This window comes from Podarcis cretensis, assembly GCF_951804945.1.
Source record: "Podarcis cretensis genome assembly, chromosome: 13".
Classification (NCBI taxonomy): domain Eukaryota; kingdom Metazoa; phylum Chordata; class Lepidosauria; order Squamata; family Lacertidae; genus Podarcis; species Podarcis cretensis.
Genome location: NC_137182.1, coordinates 35,527,576 through 35,548,262, shown reverse-complemented (window position 1 = coordinate 35,548,262; position 20,687 = coordinate 35,527,576). Strand labels below are relative to the sequence as shown.

At 48.2% G+C, this 20,687-nt stretch overlaps 1 protein-coding gene across 2 annotated transcripts; it reads left to right on the top strand.

Moving 5' to 3' along the window:
- Nucleotides 1-2,377: 2,377 nt before the first annotated feature.
- Nucleotides 2,378-19,682, top strand: SRRM2 (serine/arginine repetitive matrix 2; the record flags this gene model as incomplete). Of its 2 annotated transcripts, XM_079951045.1 has the most annotated exons (15): nt 2,378-2,507; nt 3,784-4,060; nt 5,587-5,691; nt 5,861-6,055; nt 6,602-6,679; nt 6,848-6,910; nt 7,308-7,334; nt 7,703-7,753; nt 7,852-7,941; nt 8,085-8,277; nt 8,417-13,161; nt 15,484-15,753; nt 17,017-17,142; nt 17,297-17,413; nt 18,587-19,682. In XM_079951045.1, exons 2-15 carry the CDS (start codon nt 3,822-3,824, stop codon nt 18,594-18,596), a joined length of 6,309 nt encoding a protein of 2,102 aa, XP_079807171.1. In that variant the 5' UTR covers nt 2,378-2,507; nt 3,784-3,821. The 2 variants fall into 2 exon arrangements, with proteins under 2 accessions (XP_079807171.1, XP_079807172.1); XM_079951046.1 differs by lacking the exons at nt 2,378-2,507; nt 18,587-19,682 and having other exon boundaries at nt 17,297-17,417.
- Nucleotides 19,683-20,687: the final 1,005 nt, after the last annotated feature.

Genomic DNA, 20,687 nt, shown 5'->3' with positions numbered 1-20,687 from the left:
GGAGGTTGTAACTCAGCTGCGGTCTCATTTGGCTGGGCCGTTTCTGGTGACCCTTGCAAGCTCCTGGGCTGGAAGTTCCCATGTATGGCTTAGGGCAGGCTTCCTCAACCTTGGCCCTCCAGATGTTTTGAGACTACAATTCCCATCATCCCTCACCACTGGTCCTGCTAGCTAGGGATCATGGGAGTTGTAGGCCCAAAACATCTGGAGGGCCGAGGTTGAGGAAGCCTGGCTTAGGGCAGTGGTGGCCAAACTTGGCCCTCCAGCTGTTTTGGGACTACAACTCCCATCATCCCTAGCTGACAGGACCAGTGGTCAGGGATGATGGGAATTGTAGTCCCAAAACAGCTGAACAAGTTTGGCCACCACTGGCTTAGGGCTATTCTGAGAGCTATGAAAGGTGGAGGGCTGGGTGGTTAACCCCTAGGCAACCAATACGAATATTCAGTTCAGGGCTGGATTTAGGTTTGATAAGGCCCTAAGCTACTGAAGGTAATGGGGTCCTTTATATGTCCAGCTGTCCTTTGTCAACAATTATGGTGCTGGAGGAGACTCTTGAGAGTCCCATGGACTGCAAGAAGATCAAACCTCTCCATTCTGAAGGAAATCAGCCCTGAGTGCTCACTGGAAGGACAGATTGTGAAGCTGAGGCTCCAGTACTTTGGCCACCTCATGAGAAGACTCCCTGGAGAAGACCCTGATGTTGGGAAAGATGGAGGGCACAAGGAGAAGGGGGCGACAGAGGACGAGATGGTTGGATAGTGTTTTCGAGGTTACCAGCATGAGTCTGACCAAGCTGCGGGGGGCAGCGGAGGACAGGAGTGCCTGGCGTTCTCTGGTCCATGGGGTCACGAAGAGTCGGACACGACTAAACGACTAAACAACAACAAAAAATTTATGGACCTAATAGGTATGTAGGTTTTCTTTTATTTGTTTTTTATCTTCTATTTTGGAAATGTACATCCTTTTTTTCTCCCTTTAATTTTTTTTGGGGCCCCCAAAAGAGTGGGGCCAGTCTTGACAGACTCTAGGGTTGTGCGCTCATCTCACTCTAGAGGCTGGGAGCCGGCGCCGTCCGCAGACACTTCCGGGTCACATGGCCAGTGTGACATCGCTGCTCTGGCGAGCCTGCACCAGCGCAGCACACGGAACGCCATTTACCTTCCTGCTATAAAGCGGTACCTATTTATCTACTTGCACTTTAAGGGTGCTTTCAAACTGCTAGGTGGGCAGGAGCTGGGACCGAAAGACGGGAGCTCACCCCGCCACGGAGATTCGAACCGATCGGCAAGTCCTAGGCACTGTGGTTTTACCCACAGCGCCACCCGCGTCCCCCATAGCTTGTTTAGCTTATATGCAAATCTGGCAGTGATTTAATTGGTAAAAACTACGTTTCCCAGAATGTTTAGGGTCCGTATTCAGTGCATTCTGGGTAATGCAGTTTCTTAAAAAATAAAAATAAAATGTAAATGCGACTCTTGAGAATTAAACCCTGCTCGCCACGCTGCGAAGCTGAGAACATATCAGGGCTGACAAAATGGCAGAAGGCTGCATTGATGATGAGATATTGCTATCTTAACTTTCCCCCAAATCCACCGTCTGCATCGCAACGGAAGATACACTCCACTCCCAGCCAAACTTTCCCTTTGGGCTTTATGGAAAGTCCCTCTAGGAATAAAATTCCCCGTTCTTTCCTCTGTGAGGGGAAACGGGAAAGAAAATGCAGCAACATCAGCTCGCAATTCATTCTGGAAGTTGTTGTCTCGCTTGTAGGAGAAGTGTGTGCGAGTGCTATGGTGCAATGGGAACAGCTGAACTACAGTTCCCGGCATGCTTCGAAGGCACGCAACATTTTGCGTCGCGATAGACGCAACGCGGTTTTCCCAAATGAAATCTCGCGAGATTTGGCTTTCTACTCTGGATTCCTCCCCTCTCCTCTCTAATTTGGGAACGCGCGGTGGCTGACGGGAGGGACGGTTCCGTCTCGTCTCGTCCTGTCCCCGCTCCCTCACGCACCACTAGCGGTGCCTTCCGAAGTGCGTCGCGCATCGATGTGACTGCCGTACGAGAGAGAGGGGGAAAAAAAGTGAGGGTGAGAGAGCGAAAGGAAAAACCACCCGCAGGGGCAAAGTCTTCCTGAAACACCCTCCCCCCCCATCTCTATCCCTCTCCCCAGAGCGCTTTAGAAAATGGCGTCCGACCTTCGCGCTGCTTGCGTTACATGCCGGGAGTTGTAGTCTTTTCCATGCCTCGGGCCCTTGGCGTCGGGGTCTTGATCGCGAAGGAAAGGACTACGTTTCCCATAACCCCGCGGGCGAGGAGAGGGACAGACGGGAGCGAATTGGACGGGAAGGGGGGCGGTTCCGCCTCTCCTCCTCCTTTCCCCCTCCTCCCCTTCAGCCTTCGCCTGCGCCGCGGCTGCTGCTGCTGCGTCGGGTGAGGGAGCGCGAGCGAGCGAGTGGCGCAGGCAGAGAGTGCGGCCTCCCTGGGCAGCGCGAGGGAGGCGGGTGAGAGGCCTACTCCGGGGCGGCCGGGTCTCGGGAGTCGCGCAGGGGGAGGGAGGGGAGGGTTTGGGCAGGGGGCGCGCGGGCGCAAGTTACGGACGCGGTGCATGCGTGGGCGGGTGTTGGGTTGAGTGCTGGGGTGCGGGCAGAGGGAGGGTCTCGAACGGCTCCGTCAGGCCTTGAGGTGAATCGGCCTAATAGGTAGGGATGTGTGTGTGTGTGGATATTCCTGGGGAGGGAGGAAAGGCCTAGTAAGGGGTAGAGGCAGGGGTGGGGCTTGAAACTGCTACAGAGATGGCTGTCCAGGCCTACTTGGGGGTGGGGAATGTAGGAATGGATTGCTCGTAGCCAGGTTGTGGGTGCATGTGGTGGGGGGCGCAGGCCTTTAAGCCGGTTAGAAACCTCATAGGGAGTAGGGAGGTTATAACAAGATTGGGAGGGGGTGGTTCAGTCCTTCAAAGAAGGAGGTGAATGGGGTGGTTGGAGCCAGATTGGGAAAATATCGGGCTGGCATTTCAGCCGTTTATGAAAGAGGATCAAATGGGATAGTGAGGGAGGAGGGGAGTGTGTGCAGGGCAATCGTGTGCTGTTTGTTTGTTTTTTTTTGCTCAGAGGTAAGTCCGACTGAGCTCCCAGATAATAATGAACAGGATTGTAGCCTTAGCTGGGGGCTTGAAACTGGTGGGGTTGGGGGACAAAGGATAGGGTTGTATTTGTGTAAAATGTAAAAATAGGAAGAGGGGCTCAGTAGAGTGGAAGTTAAGACTCTAGGGTTTTGTGATCATCTCTGCTCTCTAGGGGATGGGATGAGTAAATATAAGCAAATTCTGAAAGCAGGTGGAGGAAAAAAATCAGGTTTCTGAGAGGTTCATAAAGGGAAAGGTGTTGAACAGGAAAAATGTAGGTAAGAGGCTGTAGGTGAAACAGTTCTCTGGGGGATCAGATAGAATTTGAAGATGAGGGGAAGGGAAGCCTGAAATGCAATAAGGGAGACTTTGATAAGGAGTAAATTTGAAGATGCATAGAGAACATTAATGGGGCAAAGTAAGAAGAAAGGAAAGTGTGTGTGAGGGGGTGTTTGGCACTAGATTCAGGTTGGAATTTGTGGGACGCATGTTACACTGCATGAGTTCTATGGATTTCTTCTGTGCATTTATATTTTCAGTCTTGATTGTGAAGAGGCATGGGTCCGTCCTGGTATTTGGAAAATGTTGGCAGAAGCTGCCAGTTGCTCTTTTGCCTCTGCTGCTAGCCATACATCCTCTGTTTTTTTCTGTAGGCATTAAGAGGCACCGTTGGTGCTAGCCTGTGAGCGCCATGTACAATGGGATAGGACTCCCCACTCCCCGGGGCAGCGGCACCAACGGTTACGTGCAGCGCAACCTCTCGGCTGTGCGCCACAAGAAAGATCGCACTGACTACAAGTCAGAAGAGGAGTTGAGGAAGCTGGAGTCATCCCTGGTTAAAAAACCCAACCAGGACATCCTGGACCACGAGCGCAAGCGGAAGGTTGAGCTGAAATGCTTAGAGTTGGCTGAACTCATGGAAGAGCAGGGGTAGGTTGTAGCAGGCAATAGGGAAGCAGAGATATTTGGAATATAACAATGGGGGCTGAAAAATAAGCATGGAGATAGTGGCAGCTGTTGAATGAATAAGGCTGATCAATTGTGGAAGAAGGTGGGGTATGGGAAGGTGGGGTATGTGGACATTGCACCTGGGATTTCTGCCTTCATTTGTTGGCAACCTTGGTCTTGGTAGCTGACCAGTTACTCTGATCTGTTAGCACAGCAGTGATGGAAGGTAGACAAAGTTAGGATGCAGGGATGAGGAAGGAAAAGCTGTCCTTCCTCTAAGGGCAAAGGGTGAGAGTAGGTATTGAAGGAAATTGGAAAGTTACATATTTATGATTAATAATACAGGTATAAATAGACTAGGAGTAGAGAAGAGGAAAACTGAAATGGGAAGAATAAGTGAACGTGTTCAAGGACCGGGCCTGATGGTAGGGTGGGGGAATGAAGTACAAGTTGATCATGAAAGGTGAGTGGGAGAAGAATTTACATGAAATGGGTAAAAATACTTAGGAGAGGTGAGTGGGAGTGGGGAAAAAGCCTTCTCTGCTTAAAGTGAGCCTCTGGATCTGTCAATTCTCTGGATTAGTCAATAGGGGGGCTGGGTTTTAGTACCTCCTGAGTAAATGTCTACTATGCTTGAAGAAAGTTAAACCATGGACCTCATTGTTACCAGGAAAATGCTTTGGCAAAGAATTTAGTAATTTCTAAATATGGATTCGATGTCGGTAATTGCCTGCTGATAGTACCAAACTGCCTATATATATAACCTTTTTGTGATGGGAGGACCTCAGTAATTTTTAGCTGCCTCAAGGAGTTGAAAGTATGAGAAATCATGTCATACATGTTAGGTGTACATATGCGTTGTAGCACTGGCCACTTGCTGACTTGGTTTCAGTGGACTTGTTCAGAAGTGCTTTCAAGAAGCTTCAGATATAATATATGTAGTGTTAACTTATTTATAGGGAAAACAAGCAGAGTGAAGTTACTTTACATTTAGTAGGTGTTCAGTCAATTTTATGTGTATTGCAAGAAGAGTTAAATTTGTTGATTTTGTTTTGCTGGATTCCAGGAGTGAAGATGACATTTTCATTTGTAGTAGAAAATTATTCCTTTTGGGGGAGTAACAACTTTGCTTAGCTTTTTATAAAATACTTTGAAGTTCTAGTCAAATGCTTTATTGATAATGATGATTCTCCGATGCAGAGATGTTGTAATATTATCTCTAGATTGCAGATCTCAGGGAAGCTGAGGCTGAGAGAATAGTGGTTCGTAGAAAGACACTTAGCTAGGTCATGATGTGTGTGGCGGGGGGGGGGATGTGCTTAAGTCTTTGGTTTACATTTAAGTCATAAGTACTATGCTGTGTTAGATAGAAGTAGTCAGTGTTTTGAATCTGTTACGATTCATGTCCCTTAGTAGCACTGCCTACTACCTCATTAGAGACTGGTTACCTTGTTTATGGGACCCATCTGGTAAGCCTTGTAAAATATTTTCTGGCTTTCTCAACCCAGGTATGGAGAAGGGGAGATCCAGGAAAAGGTAGCCACTTTTCGGATGATGCTTTTGGAGAAGGATGTAGCAGTGGTCAAAGAGGGGGAACAGCAGCAGAAGCCGACGTAAGTAAGGCACCTTGGTGGATTTTGATTCTGATGAGCTGACTGATTCATTAGCGCCCCACCTCCTTTCCATTCCTTGTGGGGCTTGTTGCTCTTCCCATACTTACCTTGGGCTTGCCTCATAACCTCTAGTTTTCTCCCTGTAGTAACTATTTCTGTTCTTCTCCAGTGTCACAGAGACCCATCAGCTGGCTGAGGCCAATGAAAAGAAGAATGAGAGGCTTAGAGCTGCCTTTGGAATTAGTGACAACTATGTGGATGGCAGCTCCTTTGACCCCAACCGCAGGGCTAAGGAGGCAGCAACAGCTGCAGCAGCAGCAGCAGCAGCAGCAGCAAAGCAGCAGGAACAGCAAAAGCAGTACAGGTATGTGGGCATCCTTGCTGAGGAAAGGAAAAGTAGAAGTTGGGGAGGTAGACATGGTTGTGCCTACCTCAGTTGAGCTCTTGTCGCTTTGCATGGATTGGGAAACAATTTATTGTATTTTTTTGTTTAAGAAATAGGTATTATTTGATAAAAGTTGTTTGGCGTTCACTGTACTATATAATACAAGCCTTGCCTTGGGGTAAGGTTACATCAGATGGTACTTTTATTAAATATATATGTATTTTAAAAATCTGATTTGCATTTTGACATGAGTTATTGATCTCTTTGCTTGATTAACTGGCTGTAAAAAAATTATGTAATTTGACGTAATTTTTGTAAGGGTTGTTAACGATACTGGGACTCCCTAATATACCTTTTGTGGTGTGCATGCTAATACCCCTAAACTTGAGAATTTATATTTGGCAGCCTAGTTGCCTGCTTGGGGATTTGTTGGGAGGAATGGGGAGAGGAAAGAAGGAAGGGAGAGCCGTTATTTTGGAGCCTGTTTGGGAGTTGGTTTTTCACCATTTCTCTGTGTTTTCCCAGTCTTGTTAAAGAGTCTAGCAGCTCCCGCTCACCGTCCCCAAAACAGAAGAAGAAGAAAAAGAAGAAAGACCGAGGCAGGTGGGTGCATGAACAAAGGCAGTGGGGAGATGTGGCGAGAAGAGGGTGTCAGTTTGAGTTTGGCTAGGTGGGGTGCATTAGTGAGGGGAGAGAGTAAGGGATCTGGGACGTGTGGGTCTCCATTACCCCTTGCCACATGTAACATGTCCCTTTTGTTTGTCTCTTCAGATCTGAGAGCAGATCACCTTCTCGGAGGGAGAGGAAGAAAAGTTCAAAGAAAAAGAAACACAGGTAAGGGGCTGTCTTGGGAGAGACAGGCTGGCTTAGTGTGATAGACTGGGCTTTAGGATCTTCATCTCTTCAGCTGATGGTTATTTTCAGTGTTCCCTAAATAGCTTATGGTTCTGTCTTCAAGTATGCATGAGAGAACAGACCTTGCTTTCTGTGGGGTACGGTTGTCTTGTCTTCCGCTACAAAAGAGGTTACATGATGTAGAGTTTGGGGCCTTTCTCACCCTATATGTAGCTATCTCTTGTCAGAGATTCTTTGTCTGGAAGCATCCTGTGTAGGACTGGGTTGGAGGGAAGTCATCACTTTTCATCCAGTATCACGATTTCTGGGCAAGCTATTATGTTGTTAGGTAACTGGCAATAAGCTGAAGTATATAAGACCCTGTTTTGTTTTGTAGGTCAGAGTCAAAGAAAAGAAAGCACAGGTGAGTCTTAACTTTTTAAAAGCATTTGGGTATAGAGAGTTCTTTGCAATTCTGATTTTACTTTGCTTGTATTCTCAACCAATCAGAACTGAGAAATTGTGAGCTCTCAGAGGATACCCTGTGATTTTCATTGTTGAGTGGTGACTTGAATCTGATTGTCCCACATGTACATCCAACGTTACTAGCTACATGTTGCATTGATCTTGTTATGAATTGTGTGGCAGTGTTTTAGAGACATCTGTTTAGTAATAGCTTCTTGGTTATTCCTAGGGATGGGGATGTTCTGCAGTGGGTACTGTAGGAACTGAGATGGAAATAATGGCTGTGCAATGTTTCCAGAATGTTTCAAAACAAATGTATTTTTCCAGGTCCCCAAGTCCCAAGAGCAAACACAAATCTAAGGAAAAGAAACGCAGGAGGTAAAAACCATGTTTTTCTCGCCACTACCAAGATCCCTCCTTGCTAAAGGTGGTCTTTTTTTTGGCATCCTTTCTGCTCACATTTCTAACCCTCTTAGGTCTACTAGCGAGAGTGCATCTCAGAAAGGCCGACGGGATCGTTCCTCCTCCCCAGATGATTCTTCCTCTTCAGATGCTTCCCGTAGCAGGTATGGCTTTGGGATGGAGATCCAAAGTTCCCTTATTCCTTCCTCACACCAGTCCAATGTTCTTGAAACCAGATTTCAGACTTGGGCAGACTATTGAAAATAACTCACATTTCAAGCCTCTGATAGTTATTTATCATCTGCAGGTCAGGTAGCCCCATAGCCCAGAAACGGGCCCCCTTAAGGCGACAGAGCAAGTCTCCCTCTGCACCTTCACGGAAGCAAGCGGAAACTGAGGCAGTTTCCAAGAATCTGCCAGAGAGAACACGCTCATCTTCTCCCGAGCCTGTCCGGCGGGGCAGGAGCCCAAGCCCTCGAGAAAGCAGAGAAAAGCGGGAGGTATGGGGTTATACTTTAGTGACTTGCAACAGAGATTCCTTAGGGATTTCAGCAGGACTTGATTATATTTGGAGGAGAAAAATCATAGAGTCGGGGTTGTAACACTAAGTTGTGTTTTTTTAAATCTCCTGTTGTCCAGAAAACTATGTCCAAGCATTCTCCAGTACGTGAGACCCGCCAGCGCTCTGGCAGCCCTTTATCTCCTGCCAGAGAGAAGGAAAGAGAAAAGGAGAGGAAGTCTTCTCGGCATGGGGATCGGAAATCCTCTCCATCATTTGAGCGGGATTCAAGGTTCAAGCATCGCTCCCCAATGCCAAGTGATCCTTCTCGGGAAAGAGTCTTGGGGCACAAGCATTCCTCGAAGGAGAGTGTCTCCCCACCCCCTAAGAAGCAGACAGAGGATCGTAATGGGACTCTACCATCCAAGGCTAAATCATCAACTGACCAGAAGGAGAAGCTGGCAGCTGCCTCATCTCCTACTTCTAAAGCGAGTGAGACAAAGTTGAGGAAGGGCTCACCCGATGGGTCTCCACCTCAGCGCTCTTGTTCTCCTTCAGAGAGTGGTAGCTGCTCCTCTTCTTCCTCCTCTTCTCCTTCCCCAGCAACCAAGCCAGCCCCAGTTTCCCGTAGCTCTTCTCCAGAGGAGCCTCCTAAAAGGCAAGGCAAAGAGAAGACCTCTGCACACAGAGAGAGGTCTAGTTCATCCCCCGAAGTGTCCCGCTCTGGGCAAAAGCAGGCTGCCAAGGTCACATCTCGTCGTGAATTATCGGGCACCCCTCCAGCCAGGGGCAACAAGTCAAGGACCAGTCGGAGGGATAGATCTCTCTCCCAAACACCCATTGCTCGAAGAGGTAGATCTCGGTCACGCACCCCAGCTAAGAGAGGCAGATCACGCACACCTCCAAGGAGGGGAAGGTCTCGCTCGGCTCAGAGACGTGCTCGATCCCGTTCACGTACTCCTCCAAGAAGGATCCGTTCTCGCAGCCCTCAGTGGCGGGGCCGGTCAAGAACACCCCAGCGGTGGGGCAGGTCACGCTCACGAAGTCCTCCTAGATGGGGCCGATCACGGACACCTCAAAGGCGTGGCTGGTCTCGTTCTAGAACTCCCCAAAGGCATGGCTGGTCTAGAAGCAGAAATAGTGGGAGATGGGGAAGGTCAAGAACCCCACCAAGAAGAGGGAGGTCACGTTCAAGAACCCCACCAAGAAGGGGCAGGTCTCGATCCAGAACTCCACCCAGACGAGCAAGGTCTCGATCCAGAACTCAACCCAGAAGAGGGCGATCTAGAACCAGAACCCCTCCCAGGAGAGGGAGGTCAAGCTCTTCACCAAGGAGAGAGAAGTCGTTGATTTCAGCAAGGCGAAGTAGGTCTGTGTCATCTCCAGATCGGAAGGCCTCTAGAATTTCTTCAAGAAGAAGCCGATCTGGTTCCTCCCCCCAAATAAGAGAGAGGTCCAGAAAACCTTTGCGGCGTAGCCAGTCTGGCTCATCTCCTGAATCAAGAAGCAGATTACGTGTTTCTCCCCGGCGCAGTCGATCTGGATCACTTCCAAAGGCAATGAAGAAATCACAGTTGTCTCCTAGAAGAAGTCGTTCAGGTTCATCTCCAAGGTCAAGGAAGAAAAAATCAAGAACACCACCACGGCGCAGTCGCTCTAGTTCTTCACCCAGGCTGAAAACGAAGTCCAGGTTATCTCCACGGCAAAGCAGGTCTGGTTCTTCAACACCAAAAAAGAAATCCAGATCACCAGCAAGGCGAAGTCAATCCAGGACACCTCCAGCAGTCAAAAATAAATCTAGCATGTCCTCAAGGAGCAGATCTGGCTCATCTCCAAGACATACAAAGAAGTTTGAGGATTCTTCAGCAGTTGAAGAGAAATCTAAAATGTCTTCTAGAAGAAGCCAATCTAACTCACCTGCAAGACGTAGCAGGTCTGGATCCTCCAGAAGGCGAAATAGGTCTGAGTCTTCCCCAGAGGTGAAAACGAAGTCAAGGTCCTCTCCAGGGCTGCAGAAGGAATTAAGATCATCTCCAAGACGAGACCGGTCTGGTTCCTCTCAGTCATCAACAAAAGAAAACTCATTATCCCCTCCAAGACGAACAGCCTCTCCAGAACCAAAGTCTACACCCCCGTTGCAGCGAAGCAGATCTGGAAGGTCTCTAGCAGCAAAAGAAAAGCCTAGGTCACCAGTCCGAAGGCAGAGCTTGTCTGGATCACCTCCAGCTTTGAGGGAGAAATCTCTGTCTCCACCAAGACGAACTACATCTGGATCATCTTTGGAATTGAAGAAGGAATCCACTTCACCACTGGGAAAATGTACAACCGGCTCTTTGGAGTTGAAGAAATCCAGATCACCAGCAAGGCGAAGCAGGTCTGGTTCCTCTCCATTGGTCAAGGAGCAATCTAAATCTCCCTCCAGGAGCAAGTCCAAGTACTCTCCTGAGACAAAGAAAGTCACATCACCGTTGATTCAGGTCAGGCCTGGATCTAGAGAGAAGTCTAGATCACCTATGCGGAGAAGTGGGTCCAGATCATCTCCTGAACTAAATGGTAAATCTAAATCTCCCCCAAAACAAAACAAATCCCAAGAAATAAAGTCAAAATCTGGGTCACCTTCAAGGCACAACAAATCATTGGCAGTAATGGAGAGAGCTGCATCACCATTCCGGAAAAGTAAATTAGGTTCATCTCCCCCTGGGAAAGAGATATTGAAGTCTCCACCAAGTCAAGGCCAGCCTGAGTCAGAGACTCCATCAAAGCGAAGTAGATCTGGATCTTCTTCTTCCTCCTCCTCCTCTTCTTCCTCCACCTCCACCTCCTCCTCTTCCTCCTCCTCTTCATCAACGTCTTCTCCAGAAGACAATAAATCTCGATCACCTCCACGACTGAGTCGCTCTGCAACACTTTCAGTCAACAAAAGCAAATCTGTATCATCGCCAGCACACAGCAGGTCAGATTCATCTCCAGAACCAGAGAACAGCACACTTCCAGCTGTTGCAAAGCACAACAGACCTGGAGCTTCTCCAGAAGCAAGTGAGACTTCAAAGGTTTCTCCTGTAGAGAAGAAAGAGGCACTCAGAGATGCACCTCGGAGGAGCAGGTCAGGGTCGTATTCAGAGGTTAAAGAGAAGCCAAGAATACACAACAGTGAGAGCAGTTCAGAGTCTTCACCAGATCGAAAAGAAAAATCTGTAAGCAGATCTCCTTCACCTCCCAGACCGTCAGTAAAATCAAGGACACCTGTAAGACGCAGGACATCGAGGACTCCACCCAGACCTAGAGTAAAATCCAGAACTCCACCAAAGCGTGGTAGGTCTGGGTCACCACCAAGGCCCAGAGTGAAGTCCAGGACACCCCCCAGACGACGTAGGTCTGGATCATCTCCAAGACCACGAATGAAGTCCAGAACCCCACCAAGGCGACGCAGGTCTGGTTCATCCCCAAGACCACGAATGAAGTCCAGAACCCCACCACGCCGCCGTCGCAGATCTGGATCCTCTCCAAGACCCAGAATAAAATCTAGAACCCCACCACGACGTCGAAGGTCTGGTTCATCTCCACGAGCCAGAGAGAAGTCTAGAACACCAATTACAAGAAGACGGAAATCTAGAACACCTCTGAGACAGAGGTCCAGATCACGCTCCAGGCAGAGATCGAACACCAGCATGCATCCACATAGGTCTGAATCGTCATCTCACTGTGACAGCCGACCTCGAACCTCCTTGCGACGGGGGAGATCTGGCTCTCTGTCATGGAGGAGTCGCTCCCGTTCACTCTCCAGGCGGCGAGACAAGTCTCGGGGCTCATTACGGCGGGAAAGGTCCATCTCGTCCCCAGGCCGAAGCTGCTCAAGATCCCCTTCCCGTCAAGACAAATCTCGCTTCACATGGAAGGGTGAGCGCTCAGTCGCCTCACCACGCAGAGGCCATTCCCGATCACCAGCACGGAGAGAGATGTCTAGGCTGTCGCCACAACGGAGTGCTACCAGCCGGAATGCATCCCGTTCACCTCCCAGATTAGATGCCCCGCGAATAACAGCAACCTACAAAAGCACTGGGTCCAGAGTGTCTCCTGATTTTCGGTCGTCTCCTGTGAGGAAGCATTCCAGATCAGGCTCCCGAGAAATCTGCACCTCTCCAGGAAGGAAATCCCGCTCTCCTCCTGTGCTGGAGAAATACCCCAAGTCTGACATCCAGGAGAAGTCATCAGCACCCTCGCTATGGCACAGCAAAAGCAACACTGCCATCCCTCGCACTCCAACCCCACCATGTGAGGACTCTCCCATAGCTCGAAAGGCCCTGTCTCCTGCTCCATCTGCCGTGTCAAAGAATGGCGGTTCCACGACTGTCCGAGACAGCCCTGGAGATAGGAGTCAGGTCTTTCATCCTTCCACAGTTAGGGATGAGACAGCTGCTGGTGCTCCTTTGTCAGGGAGAAGCAGTTCCCATGCAGACTCCCCTTCTCCTGTTAAAGCTCGGTCGTCGTCCTCCTCCTCTGAGTCCTCCAGCCCCTTTCCAGCCCTGGTTTCTGTGCTAGCCCCAGCCCCCAAAGAAAAGGAGTTTGTATCTGAAGGAAAAGTAGCAGAGAGGCCTGCCGGGCGCCTCCCCACCCTGGAAGCTGAGCCACAGCTGGCTTCTGTTGCCATGGAGGAGAACACCAGGAGCAGCTGTTCTACTGCCCCACAACTGGCTCTCCCTTCTCCGCCACCCTCTGCTCCTTCAAAGGTGAAGAGAAGTTCATCTGCTTCCTCCACCACTTCCTCCTCCTCCTCCTCCTCCTCTTCCTCATCGTCTTCTGATTCCGATTCTGAATCCAGCTCATCTGAGTCCATCCCCCTGGATCAGCCAGCAAAAGACCTTGAGGCGGAGATTGTACCAAAACAGTAAGCCTATATTTCTCTCTCCCCCCCCCCCCCCCCGTTCCCGCTCCCTTAAGTCACTAGTAATCACTGTTCATACCTGTCTTAGATGAAGCTGCTGGTATCTTGCATCTTGTCTTCACTTCTAGGTCACCTGTTCTGCTGTATTTACTCAGGTTATCCCTACCTCTGACCCTTTGTGCCTTGTTTTCCAACCATCTCCTCCACTGTACAACTCCACATTGTGCCAACCACTCCAGAAAAGGGAGTTCTGTAGCACCTTGAAAGACTCACATTATAGCATGAAAAATTTGGGGACAAAATCAATTTCATCTGATACTTGAAGTGTGTGTTTTTCTATGCAGGCTGAGAGTGCGAAATAGCTAAGACCTTGAAAACCAAGAGATATTCTCTGTAAGATTTTTATGCAAAGCTCGACTGGTTGCTAACCTTTTGTGGCCTGAGGGGTGCTTTCACTCTTGGTCAACTGTTTGGGCACGGATTGTCAGTAATAGGTCTTGTCCCCCACGCACACCACCTCAGCTGGTAATTTTCCTCTCTCCACTCCAGCCTGATGGCTGAGGAGAGGAAGATTTACATCTCAAGCAGGGCACAGGGATCTTCACCCTCTTCAGGACTGCATGTACTTAAAATTTATTTTATCTTTTTGCCACCTCCAGAATTGGGGGGGAGGTCTTGGAGGGCCAGAAAAACTTCCTTGGGTGATTGCATCAGCTCTTCAGGTCAGGGGTTGGCTGCCCCAATATAACAAGCGCAAGCTAATAATTGAATCCTCCTTGCTTTGGTGGGCTAAATTAACCACTGTAGTGTGTCTTGGCACTAATATCAGCTTTGAAAATAAGCTGTCAGAAGTTATTAAGAAGCTGGTAACCTGTGTTTGTATGCTGGCCATTGGAGGGGCATAAAGGCATATCCATTCCTTAGTACAGAAACTAAGTAGGCTTGAGAAGGGTACAAGGATGCATGTATGCCATCCCCTTTTCAGCCGGTCCTCTCTCTTCTAGTTGCCAATAGGTGTCCGTATGAGAGGCTTCCTTAAGCAAAAAGGGGCATAACATGACCTGTATAGCTTAGCTATTCCAGATTCTGCTTGTGGATGGCCAGTGTCCATATCTTGTATGTTTCTTAAGCTTGGCATAGAAATGTCATAGACTTTACCTTTTGCTTTTCATGGCTTCTCTCTCCACTCTCTATTCTGACACTTAAATCTACCAAATGAGGGTGAGAGCTTTACCTCTTAGTTTTAAAAGATCTCATAAAGTTCTTCATGTTAGCTGAAATGGTTTTTAAATGCCGTAATGGTGGCCTTTGTCCACCAGAGGCTAACCTTGTTTCACTTCACTGTGTCTTTGTAGCAGGAAGGCACATGGAATTTGGGCTCTGAATTTGCACTGCAGGCCCCATGCAAGCCTTTTGCTCCTTCAAAGCATACCTGGTGAAACCAAATGCAGGGCTCCTTTGCAGAGCATGTGTTTGTACACATGAAATGCATGTGGCTAGGTTTGTGAACATCCTTTGAATCTTTCCCCAGGTTTCTAGTTCTGTGTACTTTTCATATTTACTTTTGACGTGGTTTGGGGTGATAGAACTAGAAAACAAGGCATTAGGGGACTGGAGAATGGGAAGAGGAAGCAAGAGTTGGGAGATGGAAGAGGCTGATCATTAGAATCAATAATCGAAATACTGTTCTGATTTTTGAACTTCAGCAGGAATGAGAACCTCCTTTGACATTATCTTACTAGTGAGGTTGCTGTTCCTACTGAAGGTGATGATTCTACATTGATCTAAGAACACCTGAAGTAGGGGGTGAACTCGTGTCCTTTCTGATGTGGTTGGACTCCCAACTTCCACCAGCCATGTCCATTGTGGCCAATGGTTCTGAGATGATGGAGTTGAAATCTGTTCAATGACAGCTTGCGGGGCACAGGCTCCCCACCCGTTATCAAAAAGTGTTTCACTCACGAGGTTTCTGCTTTGTCCCAGTTGGCAACCGTAGAGGTGACACAGGCCCCTTCAGAGATGTAGCCATTGTGATGTAGCAGTAGGCCAATGTGCGTTAGAAGCCTTCAATGTTTTCTGGTGTGGTGGGAACAGCAGCAACCATTCTGATAACAGAAATGTAAAGGGGAGCTAAGGCAGCTAGTCTCCAGGACCTTTCCCATAAACACCATGATCCAAAGGTTAGTGTATCAGTTTTCCCTGGCAAAGAAACAAAAATGGTGATTCTAGAAGTAACCCACCAATATCTCTCTTAATCCTTTTAACACAATTGCCCTGTGTGTTTGAACTTGATACTATCCTTCATTTTCTCTTCTCCTGCCCCAGGCCACCAAGTCCAGTGCTGAAGGAGGCTAACCGTGATGAGCAGCCTTTGGAAGTGGGCAAACGTAAGCGCCGTTCTCAGAGCTCCAGCAGTTCCAGCAGCAGCTCTTCCTCCTCTTCCTCTTCCTCCTCCTCCACATCCTCCTCCTCGTCCTCTGCCTCCTCCTCATCTTCATCGTCTTCCTCCTCTGCTTCACCCTCGTCGCCTAAGACTGGATCCCAGGTACCAGCTAAAGTGGTCCCCAAAAAGAAGCCGTCTCCAGAGAAGAGGAAGTAAGTATTCTTATTGGTTATTGGTGAAAGAGCTGAGAATCTGCTGCAAGGGAATGATGCCATGACTTATTGGCAGTGACTTTATTTTAGTATGGGGTGGACCAGCCCCTTCCTCCTACATGACTGTTCTCCGTTCTTCCAACTCTTTAATTAGCGTGGCTGTTGGCACCACAGTGTTAGTGAAAATGGTGTAAAAAGAGCATGTGTAGCAGAATGCCAGCAGTCCCAAGTGTTGCAGGTGGGTAACAAAGGTGCAGAAGACTTTGGGCCTGATTGTGTCTGGGGGGGGGGTAGTGAGGAGGTTTGCTCTTGTGCCACTGGCATCTCCAGGTAGGAGACCCCTGTTTGAAGTCCTGGAGAGCTGCTGCCAATTCATTGATGCCTAGGAATAGGGAACCTGTGGCTCTCCAGATGTTGGACTCCATCTCCCATCATCCCTGATGATTGGCCGTGTTCCCTGAGGCTGATGGGAGTTCTAGTCCAACAACATCTGGAGCGTCACAGGTTCCTCATCCCTGGTGTAGACAAGACTGAGCTAGATGGAACAGTGATCTGGCTCTGTATAAGGCAGCTTTCATGTTTCTGTTAAGGAAGCTGGAATCTGTTGGCTTGCTCTGCATCAACCTCTTCTTGAAAACCACTGTTAGATGCCCGGATTTCTGCTGGGCTCCAAAGTCCTTTCCAGTAGAAAGCTTGCTTAGCCTCCGCCCAACTGAGATCTTGCCAGGCATTTCCTGCACATACTGTAGCCTGCCTCTGCAGCTTTAAGGATTCAAACAACTCCAGCATTGGGGCTTGGCCTGATGGGGCAATCATGTGACCCTTTGCAGAGAGTCTGTTTACCTTTAACCGTTTGCTCACCCACCCTTTGGTCCAGAGTGATTGCATGAGTTATGGCAACAGCAAGTAAAATGGTGTGGCAGCTGCTACTGCTGCATTACTTGCTAGTTCTCTCCCTGACCTGCAAGTGATGTCAGTGAAAAGAATGAGGCCACAGAGAGAATTTTACGTGTGGGCTCCTAAAATACGGAACTAGTACTGAATTGGAAACGTCTTAAAAATGAAAGGATTCTGAACTCTGCATGTAGTACGAGTGCATGGGTATTCAGCTCTGGGTACAGCCTAGGGGTGTGTCCATGCTTTACTCTTGTCCAGCATTTTGCCGGAAAATGATCACACGAGTTCTTTTTCTTCTCCCATAGCTGAAGGGCCAAGTGTGGTGAATGCACTCTTAAGCAGCCCATCTTCTCTCTCTTCCTTCAGGTCACGCAGTCCCCGGAAGCCTATTGACTCCCTGCGTGATTCACGCTCCCTCAGCTACTCCCCAGCAGAACGCCGCCGGGTATCCCCTCCGGTCCAGCTGCCTTCAGCTCCAAGGGACCGACGCAGGTAGGAACCTGAGCCTCCCTTCTCACCATGTTGGGATTGTGAGGGAGGGAGGGAGGCGGTGGCTAGGGATCTGTTTGGAATAGGGAAGGAGGATATGTGAGAATTGGAGTTAAGATAACTTGGATCAGCTTCATGCCTTCCTTTGCTTCTCCAGGGACAGGTCTAGGGACAGGTCCTCGCAGAGAAACAGACGAAGCATCAGCAGGTCTCCAGGCCGGAAACGTCGACGCAATTCCCCCAGCCCCCGAGTCCCCCGCCGCAGAACTTCAAGGTAGTATTTGCTTAGTTTCTGACAGTATTCAAGGTGGCTTATAAAATATGACAGCTCATAAAGAGCAGTAATTCAGCAAACCCCCCAGCAACTCCAGATTTGAATTATTGACAAAAAGCAGCCTGTAAGAACAGGTTTCTACATAGAGCCCCTTTCCCCTGTTTCTCTATCCTCCATTCAGGCAAACGAGATGAACTGTAATAGTTTAAGGACACACATTCCAGTCAGGTAAAATCACAGAGCTTGGCTCTGGGTGTGGCCTGGGAGGAGGTCCAAGCGTCAGATCAAGATGCCCTAGAGGCCCACCTTGGTCCCTGGGGCTGCAGCTCCTCCCCTCTGCTCTAAGTGAATGGCCTTGGGTGTAGTGTCCCAGAAAACGCTCTTCTATGTTCCTGCTGATCTTTGCAGTTGAGTTACAGAATCGTGTCATAGGATGGCTGGGAAAGCACATGGTGCAGCTGCACTGTAATTCTGTGGAAGTTGAGTAGGTCAGACTCTGTAACTTCCTGGATGGGAGGTTTCCCTCTAGTTAATGTTTGTAAATTAATTGATAGAACATTGAGTAGACCTTTGTGACATCACTCTATGGGGAATATTTGCTCCACCTCACGTTCAAACCAAGATTGACCCCCAGAGCAGCTGACTGTTAAAATCATCCGTTAAAACCATCACACAGGTAGAAAGTATTACAAATATGTGGAGGTTGTTACTGCAGCCTCTTTTGCTTCCTGGTGTGTGATGTCATAATCCCAAGTTCTTCTCTCCTGGGGGAGAGGGGCAAGAAGCGTGCTGAAGGTTGGCTCGGGCTGGCTCATTGTATAGACGCTTGTCTTCAGAAGCAGGCCTTCTGTGGGTTTTTCTATTTGGGGGTTGTGGACTCTTTCCTGCCTCATTCCCTAATGGCCTGCAGATACATAAGGCTGTCCAACCTTCTCTAGTGGGCATTGTGAAGCTTTCCCTTCTCCCTCACAACATTTTCCACTCTGTACTACTGGTGTCCAAGTGGCCATGATTCCTTAAGGTGATGTAGAAAATTGTGAAAAGGTTACAGTTCACTCTGGAGTGACCTCAAGAGCCTGGGGCAGGTGGTCTGCGCCTAGGCTGGGAAATTCGGGTGGTAGCCCATCCTGGGAGCGAAGCTTGCTAATTTCTCCTCTCTTTGCCCCCTTCCAGGTCCCCCTAAGCCTCTTGGAGAATCTGGAAAGCCCTTGCCCTTGCAACCACAGACTGCACCACCCCAGCCTCCCACAGTGCTGTCCCAGGTGGGAGCCCCCTGCCTCCTGAAGCCCACTGGAAGCCAGTGTGTTTGTGTGGGGGGGCCCTCTTCATTTGCCATTGGCTTTTTATTCTCATTAGTTTTTCCTTCACTGTCCCTGTCTTTATTGCCCATCATTTGTCGGCAGCTACATTCCCCTCCCTGGACATCTCTGCTCAGCACCCACCAGGATCCGCCGTCTCTGCGCTCCTCTTCTTCCTCTTCCCAACAGTTGGTGATGTTCATTTGATTTTTTTTCTCTCTCTCTCTCTTGTGAGCGTTTTTTCTGTGCGTTTTACAGCTAAAATCTTTACTTCTGTGTTTTGAGAGAGGGGTCTCCTTTTTGTTGATTTAGACATAAAAGGTTTAAATAAAAGAAAACACAAAAAGGGTGGGCGGGTGGGGAGTAGGGAGATATATGTGAGCTAATCTGTTGATTTAGCGTTTCTCAGGCACCCCTCTCTGTAATGGTGGAGGGTTGTAGGAAAAAGGGGGAAGGAGGGCAGGTTGGCTTTGGGGATCCCCTAGTTTTCAGGGCCGGGGTGGGGGGCTCCTGCTGAATATTCAGAAGCTTTCCTTCTGTGACCCACTGCTTCAGGAGAAGTGCAAGCAAACTTTTTGGGAGAAATTAGGTGTTGCTTGTAGCCTGCAACAGTGGGGTTGACTTCTGATGGTGGCACAATTTGAGCATTAGATCATTTCTGCCCCCCAAAACAAACAGATTTTAATATGCGGTGCTCTTTTTCCTTTTTATCCTTCCCTCAAAGCAGACTCTTTCATATTGATCAGCTGAGCCAGGTCAGGAGGGGTCAAGATAGGGACTGGAAAGGGGGCAGACAGGCATTTTACAAGGGAAGGTGAGAGAAATTCTGCTGGAAAGAAGCCGAGAAACCCTAAATCAGGGAGGGATGGGAACAGAAGTTTCTTCATATTTCTTAAAAGCATTTAATTTTTTTTGATATGTACAGCAAGGAGATTTTTTCTGTCAAATAAAAAACTTACGAAATGCAGAAATTGTTGTTGAATCCCTGGGATTTTCTCTGCCTCTTCTGTGGTGTTGTCTTGTCAAACAAGATCTCTATTACATGTGGAAGTTTTTTATTTTGCTTTGTCTTGACATTGCAGTTCTGGGTCTTAACTGCGTTAGTTTTTCAGATGTAGAGATTTGATTGCTTAATTAGTACATTGGCCCTCCCACTTTATAAAGCTACCCTCCAGGTTCTGAGAGTTGAAGCCTTCAGTTAAAACATGGTGACAGCCAACAGCGTATTTCTAAAGTGTATTTTAAAATTTAGTTAGAAACGATGTTCTTTGCCCTTTTCTTACAGTCAAAGTGGCTGTAAATAGCAAGAGTAACATTGAGTAACCATAAGTAATTCTACATATCCTCTTTTAAAAAAAGAAATACTCTGGCTCAATCAGGCGAGGCTGGGCAACCAGATAGAAAATACAAGAATCAAGTGAAGATACTCCTTTGTAATAGCCTGTAAATATGTACTCTTAGTTACCTTTGCTGGGCAAAATACATGTCAGGACCACAGCAGGAGAGGACCACCTCAGTTCTCTGCCATGTTGGTTGCAAAGGGGACTCTGATGAGGCTCTGTTCGACGGACCCTTTAGTAGGAAAGTATGATTGCTAATGGAGAGGAAAGAGTGAGAGCCCAAAATTTCTAAAGGGAAAGTAGTAAAGGCATTGCATCTCATTATGGAAGACAAATTCATTTCGGAGCAAGTTCTCAAGCGTGCCTGACAAAAATAGGGCACTCTTGAAAATTTAGTATGAGTGTAAGAAACAAGAGGTACCCCAGTGTTGCAGACATGGGAAACATTAGGATTTGCTTTCTTTCCTGTGGATTCAGTTGCAAAATTTGATATAGGCGTATAATGTTGATTACAGTGAAATAGGAATCCACATATATTTGTATCCTGACTGGTTGTATTGGATCCAGATGGTTGCCAGAACTGTTTTTGCCTAGTGAGTTTGCATTCCTTGCAGCCACAACATTGTTCAGGTGCTC